The 26,817-nt window shown below is 64.0% G+C and overlaps 1 protein-coding gene across 1 annotated transcript; it reads left to right on the top strand.

Moving 5' to 3' along the window:
• The first annotated feature begins 9,433 nt into the window (after positions 1–9,433).
• LINGO3 (leucine rich repeat and Ig domain containing 3) lies at positions 9,434–23,160 on the top strand. The gene is made up of 2 exons (XM_060629772.3): positions 9,434–9,536; positions 19,704–23,160. The coding sequence occupies exon 2, from the start codon at positions 19,750–19,752 to the stop codon at positions 21,526–21,528; it is 1,779 nt and encodes a 592-aa protein (XP_060485755.1). The 5' UTR covers positions 9,434–9,536; positions 19,704–19,749; the 3' UTR covers positions 21,529–23,160.
• Positions 23,161–26,817: the final 3,657 nt, after the last annotated feature.

The raw sequence follows: 26,817 nt of genomic DNA, 5'->3' as shown, positions 1-26,817 counted from the left end.
TCTCCCCTACCTTTCCTGTGCTCTAAAGCCACCGAGGCCCACTGCCCGTCCCTGAGGCCCAAAGCTAGATGGGTGACCTACGTGGGGTGGGCACAGAGAAAGGGAATCACCACCTGCCCCACCCCCTGGCCAGGGGCCCGGAGGGAGCCAGTCCTCATTCCTACGCTGCAGGCCTGTTCCTGCCGCCAGCAGCCAGCGGAAGACCTCACTGCGGCCTCCGAGCACCGACAAAAGGACCCGATGCTGCCGAGTAGCTTGGGACCCTCTGCTGCAGATCCCAGAGCCCCCAGGGTGCCCCGACTGTCACCACAGGCCTCCTGGCCAGGGAAACGGGGAAGGGCCCAGTGGAGGACGCGGACGTAAGAGGCTTTTGTCAGGCAAGTCTGCAGGTACAGGGGGCCGGTTCCTGCATCCACGGGCTGCTGGCTTGAGCTCAGGGTGTGAGCAAGGACAGCCCCCCCCCCCCGGGTCCGCCCCCCTCCCCGCCTCCTGCTGCCCCCACGTCCCTCCCTCCCTCCCTCCCTCCGCAGGAACAGGTCCCCCCCACCACCACCCACCGCCTCCCTGCTGTTGCCAGGGAGACGGGGGAGACCCCGGGCCTCGAGGCCTCAACCCAACCTGACCAAAAGGTGTCGCTGGAGGCTCTCGGTCTCCTCACAAGAAACGTTCAAGGACGGACGGGCACACCCGTGTTTGAGCCAAGCCCGAGGGAGTGCATTACAGCGAGCGCGCTACCCCCCACGCCGTGTGAGGGTCTGCAAGGACGCGGGATGTTATTACTGGGGGAAGGGGATTTGGGGAGGGGGGGTTGCGCCTCTTCTGCCTTCCTCGGTCAGGGTCTCCTGCCTTCTTTGTCGTGGGCGGGGGTTTGATCCCGCTGCCTGCGGCTCTCATTTGCCGGGTGCTGCGGGGACCGGCCTCCGACCTCCCGAGAGTGGGCCCCGACCCCCCCTCTGCTGGCCTGCACGCGTCCTCTTACAACCCGACTAGCTGCCTATTTTAACGCTGCCCGCCAAGGAAACCTTAAAATCTTTTATTTTATTTTATTTTTTTATTTATTTTTGAGACAGAGAGAGACAGAGCATGAGCAGGGGAGGGGCAGAGAGAGAGGAAGACACAGAATCCGAAGCAGCTCCAGGCTCCGAGCTGTCAGCACAGAGCCCAATATGGGGCTCGAACTCATGGACTGTGAGATCATGACCTGAGCTGAAGTCGGACGCTTAACCGATTGAACCACCCAGGAGCCCCTAAAATCTTTTAAAAGAATGGGTGATGGCCCGTCTTCCCTCGCGACCGCGTGTGGGATTGGGATGCTGACCTGCCTGAAGGCCCCGGAGGTCCCCTCTCTCCAGGTTTTAGGAGACCCGGAGGGACAGCGGGGAGCAGGACAAGGGGTGGCTCACTCTGTTTCGGGGTTGCTGCGGATTTACCTGGCTGAGGCGAGAGGAAATAAGTGTGTTAGTAACTTGAGGCCCCGGGGTCCGACATCAGAATGGGGTGTGCGGTCGCTAGGGGTCCGGGAGGAGGGTGGGCCATGAGGAGTCCAAGGAGCCCCCCGGGAGGAGGCGGAGGCTGGTGGCGGTTTAGGACCTGGGGTCCTTCCTCGGACCTTATCCGCGGCCCGGACGCATGGGCCACTTGCTGGAGATGTGGGCCTCTGGGGGGCGGTGTGGGGGGCGTCCTTGGCAGTTGAGAGGCCCCCTCCTTGCAGCTGGCCGCGTGGGCGCGTGGTCAAGGAGGGTCTGCTCACAGTCTGGCACCTGTTAACTTTTGGGGCCCCCTACTCTCGGGGCTCTGCTCGGGGGAGTAAGCCTGCGCTGTGGTGCTGGGCGTAGGGCCCCTGCCTCCAGAACCTGGCAGAGGGGGGCCTCTTACACGGAACTGCCGCCAGCGGTGAGCCAGCTGCCGTCCTGGCCGCCTAGAGTTGGCCTCTCAGGTCTGGGCTGCTGTGCCGGGGCCGGGCGCCTGTCACCCCCAGCGGCAGGAGGGCAGCGGGGGGCCCAAGGATCTAGCACGCTTTGACTTACTTCCTGAGAGTCCAGCCCTGGGGCCTGACCTTCAGGGAAGTATCCTCTGGCTACCATCACTGTCCCTTGGTCTCTGGGACTCCCTGTACCTGCTGGAGTCTGAGCCCCAAGGATCTGACCCGACGCTGCCTTGATGGCTTCTCCCTCGGAGAGCACAGCGGCGGCCACTGCCCTTGGGTGTCCGGGTGTCTGTTTCGAAAGAAAGGCTGTGGGTCGCGGGGCGGCCCCCGGTCTTGAGTAGGTGCCCCCAGAGTCACCCCTTGCCTTTCGGCCACAAGTAAGGGGAAGCACTTTTCAAGGTTAGGCGTCCCCAGCGTGGGGGCTGTTGCGAGCAGGCTCTGAGCTGTTGCTTTCCCTTCCGTGCAAGCGGGTCGGTGTCCGGGCCTTTTAAAACCTGGTGCAGGGGTTTGGCTGTGAATCTGGATTCCGCAAAACCCTCCATCCTAGAAACGTCTCGCCCCTGCACGGTATGGCTTCCTTGTGCTTACGGAAAGGGCCCGGCTTCCCGGGGTTCGGACGTGTCCCGAGTGTCCTCGCGTGGGCCTCTGTTGGGGCCACTCCACACCCTTGCGGCGACAGAACGCCGGTCCTTCCTGGAAGGGGCTACAGGGGAGCGCGTCACCCACACATCGCAAGCAAGCTTCCTGAGCCGTCTGGCAGGAGCGTCGCCAGACAGGTGGGGACTGTCCCTAAAGCCCAGGGCAGGACTGCGGGCGTAATGCTGAGTCACACTGGTGGGTGGATGTCGCTCCCTTCAAAGGCAAGCGTTCTGAGATTCCAGACATAAGCGCGCAGAAGAAAGCGGCTTGGAGACGTGGGACCGTGAGCCAAGCGGTGCCTTCCGGGGTCGGGGGTGAGACAGTGCAGGGATGAGGCGCCTGGGGGGCTCAGTCGGTTGGGCGTCCGACTTCGGCTCAGCTCATGATCTCACGGTCCGTGAGTTCGAGCCCCGCGTCGGGCTCTGTGACGACAGCTCGGAGCCTGGAGCCTGCCTCGGGTTCTGTGTCTCCCCCTCTCTCTGCCCTTCCCCTGCTTGTGCGTGCTCTCTCTCTCTCTCTCTCTCTCTCTCTCTCTCTCTCAAAGATAAATAAATCGACATGAAAACAGAAGACAGTGCAGGGATGAGGCACAATGGGGTTGACACGGGGCAGGGGGCCCAAAGGGAGCACAGCACCAGGAGGCCGTGATTTAAGATCGTGTCTGTTGAGGGCTAGAGGCCTCACCTGCTTCAGGTTTAATGGGGTGCTGGCACCTGCAGGGATCATTACTCTTGTCCTTTAAAGCACTTTCTATTGGATTTACAAACACAGCTCCTCCTGGGGTCCCCTTGTCCCACACATGGGGATTAACCCAACCCCATGCCTGCGGGAAATAGCACAAGATGGGACCTCCCGAGCCAGGAAGAGGCCAAGAGTAGCGCCCAGGGTAGACGGAAGCCTCCTCCCAAGAGCGGGTGTGGACGTTCTGGCAGGACCCGCCGTCTGCAAGCCGCGGGGTGACTTCCCCGCAAACGAGATGGGGGCTGAGTAAATACTTTGATTTGGGCCCTCCCTCCACCCTGACAACGGGGCAGCTTCAGAAGCTAGGGGCCCCCAGTGGGAATCAGGGGAGAAGTGGCTCTCGCGTGGACAGGAAACCGAACAGGCTTACCTGCCACTTTTGTGGCCACCTGTGGTTCCTCCCCCAGGACGGTGACGGCCTCCTGGGGGGCCTCCAGGGAGCTCGGGGCCGGTCAATCAGCCACGGCCGTGACCGGTAAGAGGTGGGACCCCGGCTCCCTTTGGACCCACGGGCTCCCTCTTCCAGTGTCCTCCCTGTTTACGCAGGGGACACGGCGCTGGAGGAGGTGGCTGCCTGGGGCACTCGTGGCCCCAGTGGCCCAGACCACCACGGGAGAAATGGGCTCCCTCGCCTTGTCGTCTTATTTGGGGTGGGTTCAGGTGGCCCCGAGGTGGGTCGCCAGCTGTGAGGGCGGCAGTCGAAGCCTGGCCGGCCTGCTGAAGACCGAGAAGGCCGCACCCCATGGTGATTAGCTGCTGTCTGGGCCCCACAGCCACGTGTTGGAGCTTCCTACGGTTTCTGGGGCCGACTGGCCTACGAACCGGACCCCAGGACTGACCGCCCTGCCCGGTGTCTGGGTCCACATTGTGGATTCCCACAGCCCTCCTGCACGATCGGAAGAGGGCAGGATGTCCCTGTTCGTGTCACAGTTCGCTGGCTTGGTGACACCACAGTGCCATGTGGTCCCTGAGGGCCAGTCCCGGTCGCCGGGGTTTTGCTCGGTGTTACAGCAGAAAGTGAGGAGGACCACGCGGTCCTCCCAGCTGAGATCACCCGTCTGAGTCAGCTCACAGATCCCCCCGTAAATCTGTCAGCTGACGACCCAGCGCCCAGGGCATCGTAGCGGGCAGGGAAGCTCCTTCTGACTTGGCTGCGGTGACGGAGGACGGACGGGTTGGCAGGCGCCGGGCCCGAGGCGAGGGGGCATCTCCGTGGCTCCTGGGTCGTTCCCCGAGGGGAGCTACAGACAGAAATCCCTCCCTGGAGCCACGAGCCAGAGGACCCCATCCAGCCACGTGTGCCTTGCATTTGTCAGATGGCTCCAGAGGGCCGTGAAGGCCGGGGCATAGGGGGTCTCCATCCATTTCTGGTCTCTTACGGAAGAGGTGAACCTGTGGTGTGGTTGAGACCCATTTTCCCGCCAGACTTCCCGCCCTCCGGCTTATGTTGGGGCCAAGCTGCGTCACCGACGCGGAGAAGCGTTTTCATTTTTTTTTTTTCCTAAAGTTGTTTAAAAAAAAAATTTTTTTTTAAATGTATTTATTTTTGACAGAGAGAGCGTGAGCATGAGCCGGGGAGGGGCAGACAGAGAAGGAGACACAGAATCTGAAACAGGCTCCAGGCTCTGAGCCGTCAGCACAGAGCCCGACACGGGGCTCGAACCCACGAACCGCGAGATCGTCACCCGAGCTGAAGTCAGATGCTTAACCGACTGAGCCCCCCAGGTGCCCCTGGCTGCTGTTTTTTTTAAGATTTTATGTATTTAAGTGATCTCCACACCCAGCATGGGGCTCGAACTCACAGCCCCGAGATCAAGAGTCTCCCACTCTTCCGGGCACCCCCGAGTGCCCCTCCACATCCCCCCTTTTGTTGCCCCACTGCTCCTGGGTTTCGGGCTCACTGTCCCTTATTGTGACTCTGTTAAAACAGCGTCAAGGAGACCCCCAGGGTTCTGGATGGGGAGCCTGGTTCCACAAAAGACCACCAAGGAATCGAAACAGAGACGTTTATTCCTCACAGGACCCGTGGGCGGTACGGGGCCTGGGAGAGCCTGGCCGGGAGCAGGACCCACACAAGACTTTACTAGGGTCCGTGGGTAGAGCGTTTTGGGGTCCCTGCACTAAAGCTGGTTTGGTCACTTCAACCAAGAAAGAGCAGGGGTTTGGCAAGCTCCGTGGGGGCTTATCTAAGGGGCCCCCACAGGGAGGCCCGAGGGGGGCGGGGGGCATGTCCCAGGGCAGCTGTGGGGGTTGGGGGGGGCTCGTGCTTCCTTGTGTCCCAGATGCTGCTCTCCAGGGCGCATGCCCGCCCGAGGGACCAGTTCTAGGCCCCCCCGCAGGCCACTTGGCCGAACAAAATCGATGCCGAGGCATGAAGGCCACAGAGCAGCAGGGCTAGACTCTGGACTCCCCGCTGGCCTCTGCCGCCCTTGGGCCCACGGAACTTGTCCTTTGGGGCCCAGCCCTCCCATGACATTTGCCTGGTAGCCTGGATTTGGGGCCCCCTGGTCTCCCCAGCCCGATGGCGGGACCTGTGTTTGGGGACCCCGTATCCCATGGGCACCACACACAGTGCGAGGAAGTATTGACTCAGTAACTAATAACCAACAACCTCTGACAGTCGAGAGGGATTCGCTGTTACTACTTTTTTTTTCTTTGAGTGTATTCACTTATTTTGAGAGAGGGAGTGGACAGAGAGGGGGGAGAGAGCGAGAGAATCCCAAGCAGGCTCCGCACCGTCCGCGCAGAGCCCGATGCGGGGCTCGAATCCACAAACCGCGCGCGAAACCGAGAGCTGGATGCTCAGCCCCCAGGATTCGCTGCTATTATCCCCATGTTGCAGATGAGGCTACTGGGGCCCAGAGAGGTTAGCTCAAGGTCACACGGCAGGGACCCAGCAAGACCCCAGGGATCTGGAACTGGAGCCCAAGGCTTCGATCACTGCACGTTTGATGATTCCACTCTCACTTACGGAGAGGAAGCCACTTGTCTGGGGCCACACCTGCGGCTCCCAGGCCACCTGTCCCCACAGCCTCCGTCCACTGGCCGTGACTGCCAATCCTGCACTTCATACTGGAGAGAGAGGGCAAGAGGAGGCGGGCTTCTGATTTTAGAAATAATTACTGCCACCTAAGGGCTCCTGCTGGCTTTTCCAGGCGTGAGGGCACAAGAGGGGAAAAGCCCGTGGCCCAGGCACACCCCCACCCAGAGGGGCACACCCCCCGGGCAGGTGGCCACCTCCCTGCCCCCCAGCCCCTCTCATAGCTTCCCCATGTGGAGCTGTGCTCTCCTCCTGGGTGGTCCATCACCATGGCAACATCCCCAGCGCGCGCGCGCACACACACACACACACACACACACACACACAAGTGGTCGTAACCTTGGCAACCAGGTACTTCCACCCCCGCCACCTGGGACGCTTGACCCCCTTTCCACAGCCCCCACACCCCTATGGTGGCATCTTGCTGGGGATGCTGGGCCCAGAGAGGCCACCAGGGTGGCTGAACCCCCCTCCGTCATACGGCTGGACGCATCGGAGCAGCGCACTCCAACGTGCACGTTCTAGCTGTTTGCTGAGCACCTACTAGGTCCTCTGGGACATGGCAGCCTGCGAGACAGGCGTGGTCCCTGCCCTCGGCAGGCACTCCCTTGGGACAGGAAGTGGGGAGATGCTGGCCAAGGACAGAAAGGGGAAGACAGGCAGCGGCTTTGGGGAGCGGTACTTAGAGGAAAACCAGGGTGCCGCTTCCCTGCTCAGAATCCCCACCTCTGGGGTTCCCTCAACATCACTGGGTCACTCAAGTCATTCAACCAGGATCGGCTGGATGCCTGCTGTGTGCACACTGGAGCCACAGCAAGAAAGAAGGAAGGGCACAGGGAAACAGGATTAAGTCGGGAAATTGCAGAGAATCTTAGCTGGGGAGAGTGCCGAGGAGGAGGGAACCGGTGGAGTGGAGCCGTGAGTCAGGGGCAGGGAAGCAGGAGGGGAAGTCAGGGGAAGGGCGGTGCACAGGCAGAGGAGCAGCTGTGCAAAGGTCCTGAGCTGCGTGTGGACGAGGCCTGCCCCTGCCCTTCAGCCAGGCTTGAGAGCAGTGCCCACACACCGGGCAAAGCAGCCAGCACCCTGGTGTGCCCTCTGTCATTGGGAGTGGCGTCTGTGCGGGTCTAGAAGATGGGGACTGTTCTGACTCCCGCGTCACAGGTGTGGAAACTGAGGCTGGAGGGGAGTCTCCCACAGCCCCATCGCCAGGAAGTGGTGGCAGGATCTAGATTGGAAGCCTGGCCCCCACTCCAGGTCACCTCTCAGCCTGCTGGACTCATCTCCTGTGCCCTTCCTCGGGGAAGCGTCCCTGTCCCCCACCCGGGTTGGACACTGGGTGTCTCTACTGATATTTCCACCCCGCTTCATGACTATTTCGTGACTCCGCTTCCCCCGCCAGCCTTGGCGAGCCCCCTCGTTTCTCTGAGTGTCTCCTCCCTCCAGCACTTTGCCTGGTATACGATAGGTGCTCAGTAATGCCTTCCGCCAAGAGCCCCGAGAAGCAGGTATCAGGAGAAGCAGGCATCAAAGGGAGACACAGAACTCAGAGAAGGGAAGTGACCACCCCGAGGTCACACAGCACATACGCGGTGATGACTCCTCTGTGCAGTGTTCTAGGCTGGTCATGGGGGTGGGGAACCATGAGGGACGGCCGCCCACATCCCCCTTCCGGACCTCTCTGTGGCCAGGAAGGGAGCCATCCCCCCACCCCCCGTCCTGTGAGGGGGGGGCGGGGCCTGGCCTGCAGCCTCCTGAGATGCGGTTTCTGGGCCTCCAGCCAACGCGACAGTCTGGGAACGGAGCCTGCTTGAGTCACAGGTGGCTGAGCTGACACCAAGCTGCCATCGAAGCAGCTGGGTGGATGCAGAGGGCAGGGAGGGCTGGGGGTGCCGTCTCTGAGCCTCACTTTGCTCATCTGGGAAATGGGGATGGTAGAAGGGTCCACCTTGGGACAGCGAGCGCAGCAAGTAGCAAAGGGCCTACAACTGAAATGAGCTGGGCACTGGCGTTATTAGCCAGATGGGGAAGAGGACGCCCCCAACCCCGTCCTCTGCCCCCGGGGCCCCCGATCTGCAGAGATGTCCACCTCCCAGTGAGCGAGCCCTCCGAATGGGCCAGGCCGGTCCCGGAGGCTAAAACACCCCACTCCTTGTCCTACTTCCGCCCTGTCCCGCTTGCAAGGGGGAGCCACGGGACCCCAGCCTGGGAGTTTTCACCCTGACGCTCCCTGGTTCTGGAGTGTGTTCTGAAAAGACCCCTCTCATCAGACAGGGAGGCCCCCCTCCTACCCTGAGGCTCCCAAGCGTAGGGGCACCCACTGGTCCCCAAACTGTTCGCGGTAGTGAAAGTGAAAGGCTCCGAGCACGCTGCCTCCGCCAGGCCGGGGGTGTCGGTGGGAGAGCCCTCGTACTCACACACAGGTGACTGCAGACTAGCCAAAGGAAGGATGAAGGGACGGCATTGCAGGCAGAGGGAACGGCAAATGCAGAGGCCCCGAGGCAGGCAGCAGCACGGGTGCTTGAGGAGGAGCAGGAAGGGGAGGGTGGGAAGAAAGGGGGTGCCGCGGATCCAGAAACACACCCTCAGTTTAGACACGTTCCTGAGGGCAATAAGGAGCCACGGTCGGTTCTGGAGCACAGTGGTTCGGTTGCCTCTGGGGCCCATGTGGGGGGCCGGCTGGAGCGGAAGAGGCTGGGGCAGGTGTACACGTGCCAGGTGGCGGAGGCCCGGACGGAGGAGGAGGCCTCGAGGAGCGGGCAGGTCCCCGAGCGGCCCAGCCGGGGCGCCCCTGCGTTTCCTGCGCCACCGCCTCAGCAGGCCCACCAAGGCCACGGCTCCAGGGGTCCTCGGACTGGCGCCAACGCGGGCAGCGCGCACACTGACCGCACGCGCCCCCAGGCCTGCTCGCGTCCCCGCCCTGCGCCCCGGCGCGCGTCCTGGCACCTGCGCGCACGTGGCCCCGCGCACCCCGCACACCTGCGGCCCCGGCGCCGTGCACCCCGCGAGCGGGCGGCGCGCACGGCCCGGCGCAGCCCCGCGCGCCCCCGCCCCGCCAGCCGGGGAGAGCGGCGGGCGCGCGCGGCGGGGGCGCGCACGGCGGCCCGGGAGGCGGCGGCGGCGGCGGCTCGTGTCGGCTCCGGGCGGCCCTCGCGCCGCAGCCCGCGCCGTGTCCGCGGCGGAGCCGCCCAGGTGAGTGGCCGCGCGGGCCGGCGACCCCGCTCCGCCCGCGCCCCGCAGCCCCCCCCACCCCCGCGCGCGCCCGTCCTCGCCCTGGGCACTCGCCCCGCGCCGCCCCTCCTGGGCGCATCGCTCCCCGCCAGACCCCCGGCGCTCCCCCTGGAAACTTTGGGGGCCACTCCCCACGCTGGGGTCCCCTCGCCCCTCCCCTGGGGCGCTGAGGAGCGCGGAGCCGGGTGGGCGTCTCTCTGGGGCGGCGAGGACACCAGGAAGGATGCGCTCCCTTCCATGGGGGAAGAAGGGAGCACTGGCAGGGTCCTGGGGTGGGGGGTGCTGTTGGAAGACGGCGGGGATAGGGGCTTCACCCCTGCAGCGGGGTCTGGGCCAGCCTGGAGGTGCTGAGATGCCAGGACAGAGAAGGGGGCGTTTGGGGTCCACACCAGACAGGCTCCCTCTCTTGGGCTGGGGACAGCTCAGCCCGGTGGGGAGGCATTCGGGGCGCAGGGCTGAGCCCTCTGCGCTGTGGGCCTGTGTCCAGACAACACCAAGGATGGGGCGGAAAGCTTCTTTCTGTCCCCTGAGTTTGGGCCTGGGTGCCCCCTGGGCCCGTGGGGCCTGGCCGGTGAGCCCCATTCAACAAGTTGGGGCGAGGGGGGACGGTGCCCTGTGCCTCGGTCTGGGCCCAAGAAAAGACCCGGTCCTTACTTGCAAACCGCTTTAATAACTGGTTTCCTCAAAGCGTGCTCTGGGCGCGAAAGACCCAGGCACCTCAGCCCCCCAGTTCTGAGGTTCGGGCCCCGACGCTGCATTAGGAACAAGCAACCCCCTGGTGGATCCATGTGTGCACAGAGGTGGTTGAGAACCTCTTGCTTCCGGCAGGGGGTAGGAAGGGGGTGTCTGGTGTGACGTGACATCAGGCTGAGGGACCATCTGGGACTTGGTGGGTGAGGGGACCTCTGGACCGGCAGGGCTGTGAGACCCGGAGCAACCCAGGAGGCCTCCCTGGACGGGGTGTGAAGGCTGCCAAGAGCGTGGCATTTGAGGGACAGAAGGCAGAGGACACAGGGTCTCAGTGCGGATGAGGCGGTGAGCAAGGAGGGGCTTGTCTGTGTCAGGAGTATCGGCCGAGGCGCGCTACGGGCACCTCTGAGCCAAAGCAGCTGCCATCTGGGGCAGGTTGGGAACTGGGAGACCCCAGAGACGCCCTGCACTCCACCTGGACGGCACGGGGTGACAGCCCAGCCCCGGGACGGGGGTTCGGAAGGGCCGGAGCCAGCCTCCCGCACCCGGGCTTTCCTTCCGTTCCCCGTCCCGTCTGGTGACTTCCGGCATAGGATGGCCCCTCTCTGAGCTCCAGCTCTGAGGCTGACCTAACAGACGGGTGCGCGCCGGGCCCGGTGGCTGCTGGGTCCCCACAGCTCTGCCTGGTGTCTGCTCAGCCTCAGTGTGCTCTTCTGTACAATGGGGGCGGCTCCTAGCCGCCCCCAGACGGAGCCCGGGATCTGAAGGTGCCTCGCTGAGTGGGCACGGAAGGCAGATGTGAGCCAGCAGCCCGACTGCTCTTCCCACAGTGCTGTCATTCCTGGGCACCCCTGAGTCACCACCTCGTCACCAGGTAGACAGCCTCTCGGGGAACTCTGCAGGCAAAGCTCGTCCCAGGTGGGCCTGAGTGAGCCGTCATCATCTTCCCGTGTCAGTCCCGGGCCTCAGAAGAGCGTCCTCTGCCCTCCAGCGGGGCTCTCGCACTTAACGGAAAGGAGCTGGCACCTCCAGACGTTGACCCTTAAGCTCAGTGAGGCTAGATGCGCCGGGGATCACTCTGACCCTCAGTCTCCTTTTCTCCGAATGGGCTTCATCACTGCCGCCCTCGCGGCTGGGCGGGCGGGTGAGCGGCCACGGTCTATGGTGAGCATTTCGAAAAGTAGTTCCGATCTAGAAGCCTCACCTGTAGAGGGCAGTTGACAGTGCTCGTGCACAGGCTGCAAGGAAAGTGGGTCGGGAGGCCCCCAGCCCCCCAAGGGGTTAAGGGACTGTCGGCAGACGGGAGACTAATTAGAGCTTAATGAATTGTCATGGATGAAAGCCCCAGGAGGGTGTGGATCTAGGACACACAGTGCACCAAACGGCGGAGGGGGGGTCGGCCGTGTGTCCCCAAAAGCAGGGCCTCAGAGGGCCGGGTGCTGCTGCGGCTGGGCCCCCACCTTCCGAGTCTGTCTAGAAGCTTAAGTGGGGGACGTTTCTAGACCCTGCCAAAGCAGACTCCCCGTGCTCCCTCCTGCCCCCATTGTTGGGGGGGGTGGGGGGGGTCCAGCTGCCAGCTTCCACCGTCTCCACCGCCCCCCCCCAGGCTGCCCCGTGGGTTCAGCTGTGGCCTCCAGGGGGACCTTGCCCGGCCTTGCTTGCCCGGCCTTGCCCTAGGCAGTCCTCAGCATCCCCTGGCCTGGCAGGGGTGGGAGGATGTGTCTCCTGTGGCCTGGACGGGGAGCAGGCTCACTCAGAACAGAGGAGGTGGGTGGAAGGTTCTGGGGGCCTGGCCAGGCCGCCTCTGTCCCAGGGGAGGGGCGAGGGTACCCCAGCCACACTCTCCTCCTCCTTGGCCTCAGAGCTTGATGGCAAATTAGTCCCCGGACAGTTTGGGGGGGGCGGTGTGTGGAGGGAGGGCTCTGCAATTGCCCAGGTCCCGCCATGATGGACAGATGTCAGGGCCCCTCCCCGTGGGCCCCCCCACCCGTGAGCTGGTGCTGAGGCACCCCGTGGGGAGCTCGGCCGCTTGCTCTCCCCAGCCCCTGGAAGGAGGCCCACAGCTCCGCGGGGACCTCCGCCCACCTCTTCAAGACCACACGCCTCTCCCGGGCCACTGTCACAAACCGCCACCAACCTAGGGCTTAAAACCACACACACTGGTTCTCTGACAGCTCTGGGCTCAGAAGTCCTAAGACCCAGGCGTGGGCAGGGCCGGTTGCCCCCGGGGCCCCAGGGAGCCCCGTCTCCCCCCTTTTCCGGCTTCCAGAGGCGCGCATCCTGGGCCCACGGCCCCTCCTTCCTCACGGCCGGCGGCACGGGGTCCGCCCGGCTCTCTGCCTCGCTCTCGTGGGGACCTCGTGGGGATGCTGGGCCCCCCCAGTCGTCTGGGACAGTGTCCCCATCTTGAGGTCAGCTCAACGGTATCCTTAAGGTCACTGGCAAACAGGATCCTGGTGGCCACCTAGGGTGACATTCAGGGGTTCCAGGGAGCAGGATATAGGCATCGTAGGAGTGGCCTTTCCGCCAGCCCTCCCGTTCAGGTCAACTCGGCGAGGCCTCCCCAGGCCTTGTGGGACCAAGCATCAGACCGTAACAGACCCCCCCCACTTTTCCCAAACCATCCTGCTGCCGGTAACCATTTTCACGATTCCTGTCTGCTTGCCCCCCCAACACGACACCCCGGGAGGGAACTGGACACGAGAGGCCACACGGGGTGTGAGTCCACGTGTGTGAAACGTGGGGGCTGGGGAGGGGGGTGGAGGTGATGGCTGATGAGGACGGGGATTCCTTTTGGGGAGATGGAATGTTCTGGAATTGGAGAGAGGTGATGGTTGCACGACGCCGTGAGGGAACTAAAGACGCTGAGTTAAAAACTTGAAACGGGACACATGCGGCCACAAAGGCCCAGCCCCGGTCGGGACCTGCCACACGGTAGGTTTCAGGAGGAGAAATGGGCACACAGGGTGACCGGGTAGTGGGGTGTCTCCACCCCCCGGACCCCCGTCCGCGGTGACCGCAGCCGCCCTGCAGAGGGCCTGGTCATGGCAGTGACACTCTGTCCTTGCAACACAAGTCACCTGCCCACTGGATGCGGGGGCCGGGATGGCTCGGCCCCCGAGGGATTTGCATGCAGGTGGGAAGAAGGGCGGGGAGGTTCGGGCGACCAGCCCCCTGAGTGCTCGCCCGGCTGGAAAACGGGGTGGCAGAGGCCCTGGAGGGGCTCCCGGGCGCAGCACCGTCACCTGGCCACAGCAGGGAGGAAATGCCCTTCGGCCCTCATGCCGGCGCCCAGGCTTGCCGACCCCAAAGCTTTGTGTGGTGTGGGAGGAGGGGCTGCGGTCCCAGGGGCCCCACCGTCCTGCCCGGCTGGCTCAGGGCAGGCCCCTGGGTCTGCGGAGCTGACAGAGGTCGTGGTTCTGTGGAGGACGGGGGTCCCCTGACCCTGGGAGAGCCGTGGAGAACGGGGCGTGGGCTCGAGTCTCGGATCTGCTTGTCACCTGCTCCGTGGCCCTGGCCAGGTGGCTTCCCCTCTCTGGGCCTCTGCTCTCCCGTCTGTAACACAGGCTGATAATCAGCTCACTTCCTCCTGGGGCGTCAAGTGCGCGCCTGCCGTGTGCCGCGCATCCGTAGATGGGGCTGTCACCTGGGGTGGTCCTGCCTCCCCGTCTGGGGACATCTGTGGTTGTCATGACTGGCGATGCCCCTGGCGTCGAGCGGGTGGGGGCCGGGGACGCTGCTGAACACCCCGCAGTGCCTGGGACGGCCCCCCGGAGAATGACGTCACCCCTCAGTGGTGACGGCTGTCATCCAACCCTCCCACATCCCCCGGTGTCATTGTGCAGATGGGAACCCTGAGGCCGCAGAGGACGTCTGTTGAGAGCTCAGGTGTGAGCTGGCCTGCAGTGGGTTGGCGGTGGCCCAGCAGTGACAGGAGATCCAGAGCGAGGGGGAGCTGGGATGTGCTCGGAGGTGGGGCTCACGGCACCTGCTGACGGATTGGCCGGGGGTGGGGGGTTGCCACGATCCCAGCTTGTGCGGGAGGCGGGGCGGGGGGGGTGGAGCAGGGACAGCTCCCCGTTGCCTGGGTGCTGCACCCCCCCCACCCCGAGGAGAGGTCGGGCATGCGGCCGGGTCCCCAGGACTGGAGCTCAGGGGAGACGTGCTGCCCGAGACACAAAACCAGGGTCATCAGCTAACAGTGGCAGTTAGTCTGGGCAGCCGGGAGGAGGGGCCTCAGGTGGGTGCCAGGTGCTGGGCAGGGCGGGGACGCAGGGTCTGGGCGCAGGTGGGCGTCACCTCCCCCAGGGCCGCGGCCCCGGGGGGCAGAGAATGGTGAAGCGGTCCCACCGCCCCGCCTGTGCCCTGGCCCGCCCTTCCTGCAGCATCTGTTCTGCTGACCCCTTCGCCTCCCGCAGGGAACGGGCCCCGGTCTCTAACGACCCCGCAGAGGCAGGACCCGAATCCAGACCTCTACCGGAGAGGGAACCCAGGGTCCCGGCCTCCTGATGCCACCCTGAGGCCCCGGGAGAGGAAACCGGTCTGCAGAGGGGCCCTTCCTTCCCGGGATGCCCAGCCCCTCGATCATCCGAGAGCGACAGACACAGGGGGTACCCAGGACCTCCGGGGGAGGCGTCAGAAGCTCCGGCCCCCCGCGCCCCCGCCCCCGTGGAGACGACGAGGCCGTGCCTGAGAGGAGGTTTCGGGTGACGAGCTGGGTCCCAGCCTGGGCGGCCCCGCTCCTGTGACAGGCAAGGCACAGAGAGGGTGCACTGCTCATCACAGGTCACAAGGGGCGGGGACGGACAGCACCTGCTGTACCATAAGCCGGGCCAACCTCTCGTCGCCTGATGCCTTCCAGATTTCGTCCTTACCCATATCCTGTGCCGGCTAATTTTTGAGAATTCTTTCCAACTTAAAAACAACTTAAAATTTTTCAACAGTCCGCCCTCCTCTCTGGCCTCAGCACCTTGCCTGGACCGCGCGGCCCCCGCTCGCGGCGTTTGCCCCTGATGTGTCCTCCACCCGACCGCCCCCCCTGAGCCATCTGCTCGGTCTCTGATGGAACATTCCTCTCTCGGTAGATTAGATCTTCGCAGCCCCCTCGCCACGCCGTCCCTTCCCTGGATATACGTTTCTCCGCCGGCGGCCCCGGGAGGCGGGAGAGGGCGCGTGCATTTACCTCCTTTGATATCGTTCGGCTCCAAGAAAGCGAGCTCTCGGTCTTCCGTGCTCCGTGTCCCCCGGACCTGGAAAATGTTCCCCACATGGTAGGTGTTTGTTGACTGACTGGTGGACAGAGGCAGTGAATGAGGGGAAACAGCGTGATGGTGTCTCCAGAGGTGACAACAGAAGTCATTCTTAAGGACATCCCCGAAGCTAAGGTAACGTTGTATGCCAACTATACTCAATTAAAAAATTCTTAAAAACTAGGACCAGGAGAAGCAGAGCCGTGTTGCAAATCGTAGCCGGCTTCGCCCGAGACCGTCCCCTGCCACCTCTGATGTGCTGTGTGGACCAGAGCAGGTGACTTAGGTTGCTTTGAGCCTCAGTGTTCCTGTCTGTAAAGTTAAGGTGACAGCAGCGTGTCCCCCCCCCCCCCCACCATGTGATTGTTGTGGGACCATCCAGGTAGAGCCCTGACCCCAGGGCTGGCACAGAGCAGAGGCGTTTGCCCTGAGGAGGAGGAGGGGGAGGTTCACAGTCCGGCTGACGGGAGACCAGCAATAAACAAGGGTTTAATAGCATTTAGAGAGACTAGGATGGGGACACCTGGCTGGCTCCGTCAGTGGAGCGTGCAACTCTTGAGTTTGAGCCCCACTTTGGGTGTAGAGCGTCCTCAAAAAAAATAGATGAGGATGGGGACTGCAGTACAGAGAGTCACCAGGGGAGTGACATTAGGGGTGAGACCCAAATAAAGTCAGGGAGAGAGCCATGCAGGGAAGGTGTTCCAGGCAGAGGGAACATCGTGTGCAAAGGTCCTGGGGCAGGACCTGTCTGGCGCGTTGGAGGGACAGCACGAAGGCCCGTGTGGCTGGAGCAGAGTGAGCAAGGGGGAGAGAGGGAGGAGGGGAGGGCAGAGAGGGGACGGGGGCAAGTCGTGCAGGGCCTTGGGGGCCTCAGGGAGGACTGAATTATACTCGAGGGGGCTGAAATTCTCTGCTGCAGAAAGAACAAAGCAGGCAGTTCTGCCCGCACAAGGAATCTGTTTGGGGGCTGAGCCATACCGCCCATTTCCTCGTTGAGGCAAAGCCAGAGAGGCCCCAAGTCCTTACAGTCAGAGGCCCTGTCCCCAGTTCTCCGGGGAGAGGACAGTTACCCCTTGACCACAGGGAACAGCACAGGCTGGGACAGGGACCTAGGAGTAACCTCACACTCAGGGACTAGCTTAAGGTAGGAAGTTGCCAGAATTGTGAGTCGGGCAGCTGAACAGGGCACCGTCCGTTCTGGCTCTCTTGTCCCCTCCTGGGACACGGCCTCTCCGTGTGCTGTTCAGGGCAACAACATGGGGGGAATGACCTAGAAAAACAGCCTCAGAAGGAAGTTTGCCTTGGGGAAAGACCGTGTCCCTGCAATGCCCAGGTCAGAATTAAGGACAGCTGCAGGGGGAGGGCACAAGCAGCCAGCTCTCGCTCCCTCCCACAGCCTCCCCACGTCCGCCAGCCGAGGGCAGGGAGCGGGGACCCGTGACATCCCGGACACCGGATGATGCTTGCTTTCCTCGCGGTGTGAGCTGAGAGCGAGCAACCCCCTTCCCACCGCTCACGGTGCTGTCCCGTGCGGTGTGTGAGTCCCCGGGCGTTTTGGGGGGGCACCTGCCCACGGATTCACGCGTCCGCCCGAGTCGAGAGTTCCGTTTGGTGTTCTGTGTTCCCGTATTTTGCCATGAACAGGGCTATGCTGTCTGTAATTGCTTGGCAAACCGGTTTGTCTCTAAGCCCCGTCTAACTGCACCCCGGCTGTCTTTCTCTGCGGGTCCGTCCGTGTCTCCCAGAGCCCCGCCACAACCGGGGGTCACAGCTTACTTCCTCCCCCGCTGATGGACACGTAGGTTAGCCCCAGTCCGCGCTTTCACGCGACAGGCAGCAAACCTGCGTGGCCACGGCGTCTGCTCCCGCGCGGTCTTTGTCAGGGATCCACGGCCCCTCTTGAAGTCTTGCGCCAGTGCCCCGAGGCCCCCTTCGCAAAACACCACAATCGCGGCGGCTGAAAACGACAGGAGTGTGTTCTCTCTGTGTTCCGGAGGCCAGAAGCGCAAACTCAAGGGACCTCCCCCCGGGCTGGGCCCCCGCTCAGGGCTCTGAGGGAGGATCCTCCCTTGCCTCTTCCAGCTCTTGGGGGTGACCGGTGACGTGCGGTGTCCCGTGGCTCGCGGGTGCACCCTCCAACCCGCCGACACGGAGCCGTCTTGCCCGCGCGTCTGCGTCCGAATCTCCGCTCTTCGTCAAATCGCCGGTGGCTGGACGAGGGCCGCCTTGCCCCAGGGTGACCTCATCTTCACTGGATGGCACCTGCAGAGTGCAGACTCTCCCCCCGTTACGTGACTCTCCCCCAGCGTTCGGTGGCAGTTACTCGGGGACTCCGTGTGTTACTTCCCCAAAGGGCCCAGGAAGGCAGGCGCTGGCCTCACAGATGTTGAGCCGACGAGGATCTGTTGCCTGAGCCCCTGCCGAGCCGGGCCTCTGGGGACAGCACGGAAACAGGCAGCCTCTCCTGGGACGAGGGGGGGGGGTCCGGGGGAGCCTTGGGGGGCTGCAGCTGCTAAGATGCCGAAAATAGCGGACCGGCTGACGGGGCAGCCCCCATCCCTGCCATCTGGCTGGAGCCTCCCCACCCACACCCCACCTTGACCCCCGGGATCTGGGCTGCAGCCCAGAAGAGTGCGGGGAGGGGTAAGGGGTGGCGGGGCCAGCAGGCGAGATGGGCAGGCCCGGGGCCCTGCACACCCCACACCATCTGGCTTCCCTCCCCCAACCCCTTCACTCACTCCTTCTGCCTCAGGGCCTTTGCACTGGCTGCTCCGCCAGCCCGGCCCTCCCTTCCCCGGACACCACAGGCACCTCCCTGACCGTCCTTTGTGTCTGCGTTAGGGTCCACCCACATCTGGGTCTCAGCTCACGTGTCACCTTTCCAGCTGCACCTCCTTCCCCCGGGATCACCGACTCTTCCTTTCAGAGCACCCGGGGCACATTCTCTGGTCTTGCTGCTTGTGTTGACTGAGCCCCGAAGGTCATCAAGCAGGTGCCGGGTCTAGGCTCTCAGAAACCGGAAGTGATGAAGACAAGTGCCTTGGAGAGGTTACAATCCACAGGGAGCAGACAACGAACAGGGTGTTAACCTGTAATTTCATGTGCTGGTTGGACCGGTGTAGACACAGGGAACTGAGGAAGGGCAAGACGGGTGGGGGGCTGGCCTGGTAAGGCCTCCGGGGGGGGGTGCAGGGGGGGATATTTAGACCACCTGTATCCCCACAGGGTGGATGTGAACCCCAGGAGGTCGGGGTCTACACCTGCCTTGTTCATCAGTGTGTTTGGAGACTGGTATACAGTAGGCAGTCAGTAAGTGTTCTGGGGGCTGTACCCCAAAATTTAACCTAGATTTGTGAAGTTCTCCAGTTCAATAAATGTTTCCTCTTGCAATTTATTTTTTATTATGATAAAATTCACATAACACAAACTTGCCCTTTTAAAGTATACATTTCAGGGGCGCCTGGGTGGCTCAGTCCGTTAAGCGTCTGACTTCCGCTCAGGTCAGGAATTCGTGGTTGGTGAGTTCAAGCCCCACATCGGGCGGGCTCTGTGCTGACAGCTCGGAGCCTGGAGCCTGCTTCAGATTCTGTGTCTCCCTCTCTCTCTCTCTGCCCTTCCCCCGCTTACACTCCCTTTCTCTCTCAAAAATAAACAAACATTAAGAAAATTTAAAGTATACATTTCAGCGGCTTTTAGTATATTCACAGAGCTGTGCAACCATCAGCACTGTCTAAATCCAGAACATTCCATAACCCCCAAAAGAAGTCTCGTCCCCGTGCGCTGTCACCCCTCACCCCCTCCCCAGCCCCCGGCCCCCAGGAGCCCCCTTCCCGTCCGTGGATGAGCCTGTTCTGGACGTTTCACACCCGCGGACTCACACCTCGCGTGGCGTCTCGTGCCCGGTTCCCTCCCTGAGCGCCGTGTGTTCGGGGTCCGTCCGCGGGGCGGCGGGGGCGGGCGCCTCGCTCCTGCTGGGGACCGAGTGACGTTCCGTGTGGACGGAGCACGTTTCTGTTCATCTGTTGATGGGCATTTGGGTGGTTTGCACCTGTTGGCTGTGGTGGGTACCGCGGGCACAGGTTTTGTGGGGGCGCGCCCAGGAGCGGGACTGCGGGCCCCACGGCGGAGAACCGCGTCTTGCGCACGCGTGCTAACGCTGCTCCCCCCCCCCCCCCCCCGCAACCCCCAGGTGCCCACGAGGATGGTGGCGCGGCCCTAGGCCCAGGCTCCGCACCATGACCTGCTGGCTGTGCGTCCTGAGCCTGCAGCTCCTGCTCCTGCCCGCGGCGCCGCCCCCGGCCGGCGGCTGCCCCGCCCGCTGCGAGTGCACGGCGCAGACGCGCGCGGTGGCCTGTCCCCGGCGCCGGCTGACCGCCGTGCCCGACGGCATCCCGGCCGAGACGCGCCTGCTGGAGCTCAGCCGCAACCGCATCCGCTGCCTGAACCCGGGCGACCTGGCCGCGCTGCCGCTGCTGGAGGAGCTGGACCTGAGCGAGAACGTGATCGCGCACGTGGAGCCGGGCGCCTTCGCCAACCTGCCGCGCCTGCGCGTCCTGCGCCTCCGGGGCAACCTGCTCAAGCTCCTCCCGCCCGGCGTCTTCACGCGCCTGGACAACCTCACGCTGCTGGACCTGAGCGAGAACAAGCTGGTCATCCTCCTGGACTACACCTTCCAGGACCTGCGCAGCCTCCGCCGGCTGGAGGTGGGCGACAACCACCTGGTGTTCATCTCGCGCCGGGCCTTCGCGGGGCTGCTGGCGCTCGAGGAGCTGACCCTGGAGCGCTGCAACCTCACGGCGCTGTCGGGCGAGTCCCTGGGCCACCTGCGGGGCCTGGGCGCCCTGCGGCTGCGCCACCTGGCCATCGCCGCCCTGGAGGACCAGAACTTCCGCAGGCTGCCCGGCCTGCTGCACCTGGAGATCGACAACTGGCCGCTGCTGGAGGAGGTGGCCGCCGGCAGCCTGCAGGGCCTCAACCTGACCTCGCTGTCCGTCACGCACACCAACATCACCGCCGTGCCGGCGGCCGCGCTCCGCCACCAGGCCCACCTCACCTGCCTCAACCTGTCCCACAACCCCATCAGCACGGTGCCGCGCGGCTCCTTCCGCGACCTGGTCCGCCTGCGCGAGCTGCACCTGGCCGGCGCCCTGCTGGCCGTGGTGGAGCCGCAGGCCTTCCTGGGGCTGCGGCAGATCCGCCTGCTCAACCTCTCCAACAACCTGCTGTCCACGCTGGAGGAGAGCACCTTCCACTCGGTCAACACGCTGGAGACGCTGCGCGTGGACGGGAACCCGCTGGCCTGCGACTGTCGCCTGCTCTGGATCGTGCAGCGCCGGAAGACCCTCAACTTCGACGGGCGGCTCCCGGCCTGCGCCACCCCCGCCGAGGTGCGCGGCGACGCGCTGCGCAACCTGCCCGACTCCGTGCTCTTCGAGTACTTCGTGTGCCGCAAGCCCAAGATCCGCGAGCGGCGGCTGCAGCGCGTCACGGCCGCCGCGGGCGACGACGTGCGCTTCCAGTGCCGCGCCGAGGGCGAGCCCGCGCCCGCCGTGGCCTGGGTGACGCCGCGCCACCGCGCCGTGACCGCCGCCAGCGCCGGGCGCGCGCGCGTGCTGCCGGGGGGCACGCTGGAGATCCGCGGCGCGCGCCCGCAGGACAGCGGCACGTACACGTGCGTGGCCAGCAACGCGGGCGGCAACGACACCTACTTCGCCACGCTGACCGTGCAGCCCGAGCCCGCCGCCAACCGGACCCCGGGCGAGGCCCGCAACGACACGCAGGCGGCCGCGCGCTTCCCGCTGGACCTCACCACCATCCTGGTGTCCACCGCCATGGGCTGCATCACCTTCCTGGGCGTCGTCCTCTTCTGCTTCCTGCTGCTGTTCGTGTGGAGCCGCGGCCGCGGGCAGCATAAGAACAACTTCTCGGTGGAGTACTCCTTCCGCAAGGTGGACGGGCCGGCCGCCGCCGCGGGCCAGGGGGGGGCGCGCAAGTTCACCATGAAGATGATCTGAGAGGGTCCGGGCGCCCCCACGCGGGCCCGGCTGACGACCACCTATGCATTTCCCGGAGCGGGGAGGGGGGGGGGGGGGGGCTCCCTCCCCGCGGCCGCCTCCTGGCGGAACTTCCCCTTTTTTTGTAGAGACCCGACCACAGGACTTTTTTCATCAGGACGCATTTTTGCATTGTTTCGCAAAGCATTTTCTAAAGGTTTCACCCCGTCTTCCTGCCCCCGCCGGGGTCCCGAGCTGGGCGGGGTGGGAGTTCGGAGCCGCCGGAGCCGCCAGCCACCCCCCCGCCCCCCAGCCTCCTCCCCAGAGCAAGTAGTTCACACGGGGGGGGGGGGGGGCGGGGAGGGGGGAGATGGTCCAACGCGCGGAGAGCAACCCGGCCCCCGGGGGAGGCCCGCGAAAGCCCGTACGGGCCACACCCGGATGCCCCACACCGCACCTCACATCCAGCGGCACGCACGCGTTCACACCAAGGACACAACCCACACGAGGCGGAGCGCTCACACCTCCTACCCGGCTGACCCCGAACAGGTGCGCCCGGCCGCTGAGCTCCCGGCGGGCCTGCACAGCTCTCGGGAGACCACCGCTCACACCTGGGACACACCCCACTCGCACTCAGGACACTCGCAGCTGACACACGGCCCACCCGAGACACACAGCTCACACTTGGGACGTGCCCGGCCTACGCTGGGAACACGGTCGGCTCCCAGCCAGGACACGCTCAGCTCACACCCAGCTCCTGACCCACCGGGCATCTCGGGGCTGGAGGAAAGTCTGGCTGAGCGTGTAAATGCTCCCCCCAGGGGCCCAGCACGCGGCCTGCTAGCCCCCCTCCCCGCCCCCGTCTCTGCCCCCAGACTCCCTCCCACCAGGACCCCTGGCCCAGCAGGGCGGGCTGCCCACTAGAAGCCGTTTCCCTAGCGCCCTCCGGCACCCCTAACGGCTGCCACCTGCTTCCTGTGTCCATGCCACACGGGAGGCACAGCTGCCCTGGCCCCTGGCTCGGGAGCATGGCCTCTGGAGTGAGCCTCCTCCCTGAGTCCACACTACCCCTGAGCCAGCCTCAGATGAGCCCCGAGGGTGGCCCTCCCGTGCCCAGCCCTGTGACCCACCGCGCGTGCGGGGAGCGAGGCCAGAGAGTGTGGGAGGTTCTTGGGGTCCCCGTTAGGTGCGCTACAGGGGCAGCCATGGAGAACGAGGCCAGGACGGGGTGCAGGCTGCAGGGAGGGTCTGGACCCGGCTGTTGGGAGCAGAGGTCCCTCGGTGTCTGCCCCTTTGGGGCAGAACTCGCGCTAAGATCAAGGGAGGCGAGGGCAGACTATAGCTCAGGCTGAGGAAGAGCTTGCCCAAGGTCACTGCCCCTTTACTCTTCAGATAGCGAGTTCCCCATCACTGGGGGTAAGCAACAGGAACTGAGGTTTTGCAGAAATATTCAGACACCACACTGGGTCCATCCGTGACCCTGCCTCTCCCAGGCTGATTATCGCCCCCGCCCTCCACCTGGGCCAGATGACAGGCCATCATCGGGGGAAGGGGCGCGGGAAATGTTGCGGGACCCCTCGACTAGTCAGGAGCTTGGCCGCCCGCCAGGAGGTGGGGACAGTATTCTCAAGGACCTTACAGGAAGGCTCGAAACCAGCCCTCTTCCTGCCCACGTGGGTAATTTTATCTGGTGACTGAGAACCACTGAGGACTACAGTGTCCTCATCTGTAAAATGGGTCTGAGGTCAGATCCACCACCGCATATACAGAGGCCAGGCCCATGGATGGGCTTCGCGGTTGACTGGGATCCTGGATCCTTCAAGATCTTTCCGAGAGGAGCCAGAGACAAAGCTGGGTGCACACTGGGGGTTTGGGGCAAAGGATTCGCACGGACCTCGGAGGGGGGTACGGGCCGTTCTCCCCGGGATGTGTGGCTGCAAGCGTCGGGACGCCCTGGTCCTTCTCCCACGGCCGCAAACGGGCCAGCGGGGCCGGGTGACGGGCCGCTGACCCCGCCTCAACCTCACTCGTGGCGGACATGGTGACGGCCAAAGGGGGTGCCCTGCGACCCCAAACCCCACCCGAGTTGGGCAGAACTGACTAGTTTTCCCCCTTCACATCCTCCTAACCTTGGTTGCCATAACAACCCCAAGGGCCCCTCAAAATGACATCCAAGTGCCTTTACCATCGTCAAAGATGGGAGGGGTGTGTTCTCACAGCAGCGTTAGGACTTGACGGAAAGTCAGCAAAGTGGGATCTCCCACCCCCTCTGCCCAACCCCCATCCCAACATGAACCGAGACCCCCCCCAGCCCCCCATCCTAACAGGAACCAAGACCCCCAGCCCCCCAGCCCCCTAGCCCCGCAGCCCCCTCCTGCTGTATTTGGTTGGAATCTAATAAAATGAAGCTGATTTAATAACAGACTCAGTTTTTTTGTTTTTGTTTGTTTGTTTTTATTTTTTTTAATTTTTTTTTAACGCTTTTTATTTATTTTTGAGACAGAGAGAGACAGAGCATGAACGGGGGAGGAGCAGAGAGAGAGGGAGACACAGAATCGGAAGCAGGCTCCAGGCTCTGAGCCATCAGCCCAGAGCCCGACGCGGGGCTCGAACTCACGGACCGCGAGATCGTGACCTGAGCTGAAGTCGGCCGCTTAACCGACTGAGCCACCCAGGCGCCCCCTGTTTGTTTTTAATTCTCATGGGAGGAGTGAGGGCAGGAAGCAGTGGCTTCTGGGGTCCCCATGGGGAACAGGTGTTTGTGGAGTGACAGCGGCCTGCTGAGATGACGTTACAGTAGCACTTCGGGAGTGCCCGATCTGTCCCGCGTGCTGTTCCCCAGCTCCTGCCATGCAGGTGACACCCTGGGAGCCGGGTCCTGTCATGACCTCGCTTTACAGAGAGGCACAGGGAGGGCCAGAGGATGGAGGGCATCTGCCCAGAGCCCCCAGCTAAGGGGAGGTGGGGCACTCCTGCTGTGCCCTCACAGCTGGCAGCTTCCACCAGGCCGGGGCGGGGGGGGGGGGGGTGTCTGTCCTCTCCTAAGGGGTCCCATCAGTTTCCCTGCTTCTGAGGCCTCTGAGAGAAAGCAGGCAGCTTTTTTTTTTTTAAAGACTTATTTAATTATGTTATGTTCAAGGTGGGGCTTGAACCCACGACCCCGAAATCAAGAGCCACGGGCCCTTCCGACGGAGCCAGCCAGGCACGTCCGAGAGCAGGCAGCTTTATCCGCACTGCAGAGTGAGGGAAACTCGGGCCCAGAGCCCGTCTGAGCTGGAAACTCAGCTCCCGAGAGCCTGCGCTCTTTCTGGAAAGAGGTAGGCCGAGTCAGAGTGGTCAGCAGACTCTGACCTGGGCGAGGTGGCCAGGGGCAGTTCTCAAATGCCACTCGGTGTCACTCCGGGTCTCAGTTCCCCATTTGAAGCTGGGGACATGTCAGGGCTGTGGGATGCGCCCCCCCCCCCGCCCCGCCCCGTGCCTGATTGAAAAGGAGCCGGGAGGCGAGGGTGCTGGGCCATGGGACCCTCCCTCAGAGCCTCCCTTCCCCTTGAACCGGGTTCAAGACCCAGGATTTCCTGAATCCCGTCTTATTCCAGGGGCGTGGCTGAGGGGTCCTCCTTCCTGGGGCAGCCTAGGCCCGGCTAAAGAGGACCCGGCCTGTTGGTGGCTGGAAACCGAGGGGGGGCCCCTCAGAGGGTGTCCATGGGGTCCCCCAAAACACAGGACACAGGTCCAGGTAGCACACGTGGGCCCGGGGCAGGGACGCTGAACATCCCTGTCTCGATTTCCCCTCCCAGATGGAGCTAGGAAGGAGGGCAGTTTCCTCCGGCCAGCACCCTCTCGGGGGAGTCCCGGAGCTGTGACCCCTCGTAACGAAACTCAGTGGCTTAAAACAACTGAGATTCATTAGTCCTGGAGCTCAAACCTGTAAAATGAGTCAGCAGGGCCGGCTTCCCCCGGGGCCCCGTCTCCCCCCTTTTCCGGCTTCTGGAGGCACCGCATCCTTGGCCGTCGGCCCCTCCTCCACCCTCACAGCCAGCAGCACGGGGTCCGCCCCGTCTCTCTGCCTCCCTCTTGTGAGGACCTGTGTGGACGCTGGGCCCCCAGGAACCCAGGGTCATGACCCCCTCGCCTAACAAGCAGAGCCTCAGACGCACCTGCAGCCTCAGTTTCCCCGCCACGACACATAGCAGGTTCAGAGGCTCCGGACATCTGGACCTGGACATCCTGGGGGCCGTGACCCTGCCCGCTGCAAAAACCAGAGCGTTTTTCTCGGGAAGGCCAGTGTCATGTGAAATCGTGAGCACTTAGCATCCCACGGCCATGCCGGGCCACGCCAGACGCGCAGAGCCTGGCTTTGGCTCCCGCAGGACTCGGTGACTGCTTGTCAGACGGAAGAGGACAGTCCCCAGAGGGCCCGACACGGAGGCCGAGCGGCCGGCGGGGGCGGGCACGGGACGACTCACAGGCGGATGGCCAGTTTTCGTGGTGAGCCGAGGCAAGCGGTCCCCGTTCCCGAGCCTCGGGGGAGGCCTGCCCAGTGGGGCTCAGGGGGGTGCCGGCAGTAGGCCCTGTGCTCCCCCTTCCCGCGGAGGGTCGGGGGGGGCACTGCGAGCACAGCCCGGCTTGAGGCAGGCAGGGGATCCCCATGCGTCACCTGCTTGTCACCGTGCCCCGTCCTGGTGGAGAAGCCCCTGGAGATCTCACCCCTGTCCCAGCCTGGCCATCTGCTCGCCCCTCCCCCACGCCACCCCCGGCCTGGCCACGTGGCTGTCACAGCAGGGCTGGGACCAGGGCGGGGTGGGTGAACCGCTCACCTCGGGCACCGCATCTAAGGGGCGCCCAGAACAGTCATCAGGACCAACATTCCATAAACAAAATTAGTTCATGTCCCGTATGCACGGTGACCGAAACAGTCATCTTTTAGATAAAAACGGGATCTGCCCTGGCCTGACCCCGCCCGGCCCCGGTTCTTAATAAAACTTCATTCACGAAAACAGACCGCCAGCCCGTGGCCAGAGCCAACGAGGCTTCGTAAATACGACGGTAAAATGTTATTTCTCCAGATCGCTGCGCGGGGTTGTTTTGGCCTCGCCTTACATTCTGCGCCTGAGGGGAGAGTGTGACACGGCCCCCCTCCCCCCTGTCGTCGTGGCTCAGAGCCGTGACCTGGCCGCTGGCCCCCAGGGTCTCGTGAAGGGAAGGACGAGAACCCGTGATCGGGGTTTGGGCAGTGAGGAGGCCGCCTGCTCAGCCCCGCTGGCCCCAGCTGGGACAGCCCAGCATTTGTGGGATCCGGCCCCGAGGTTC

This window comes from Panthera onca, chromosome A2, assembly GCF_046562875.1.
Source record: "Panthera onca isolate mPanOnc1 chromosome A2, mPanOnc1 haplotype 2, whole genome shotgun sequence".
NCBI lineage: Eukaryota > Metazoa > Chordata > Mammalia > Carnivora > Felidae > Panthera > Panthera onca.
This window is presented reverse-complemented; position numbering and strand designations above follow the sequence as displayed.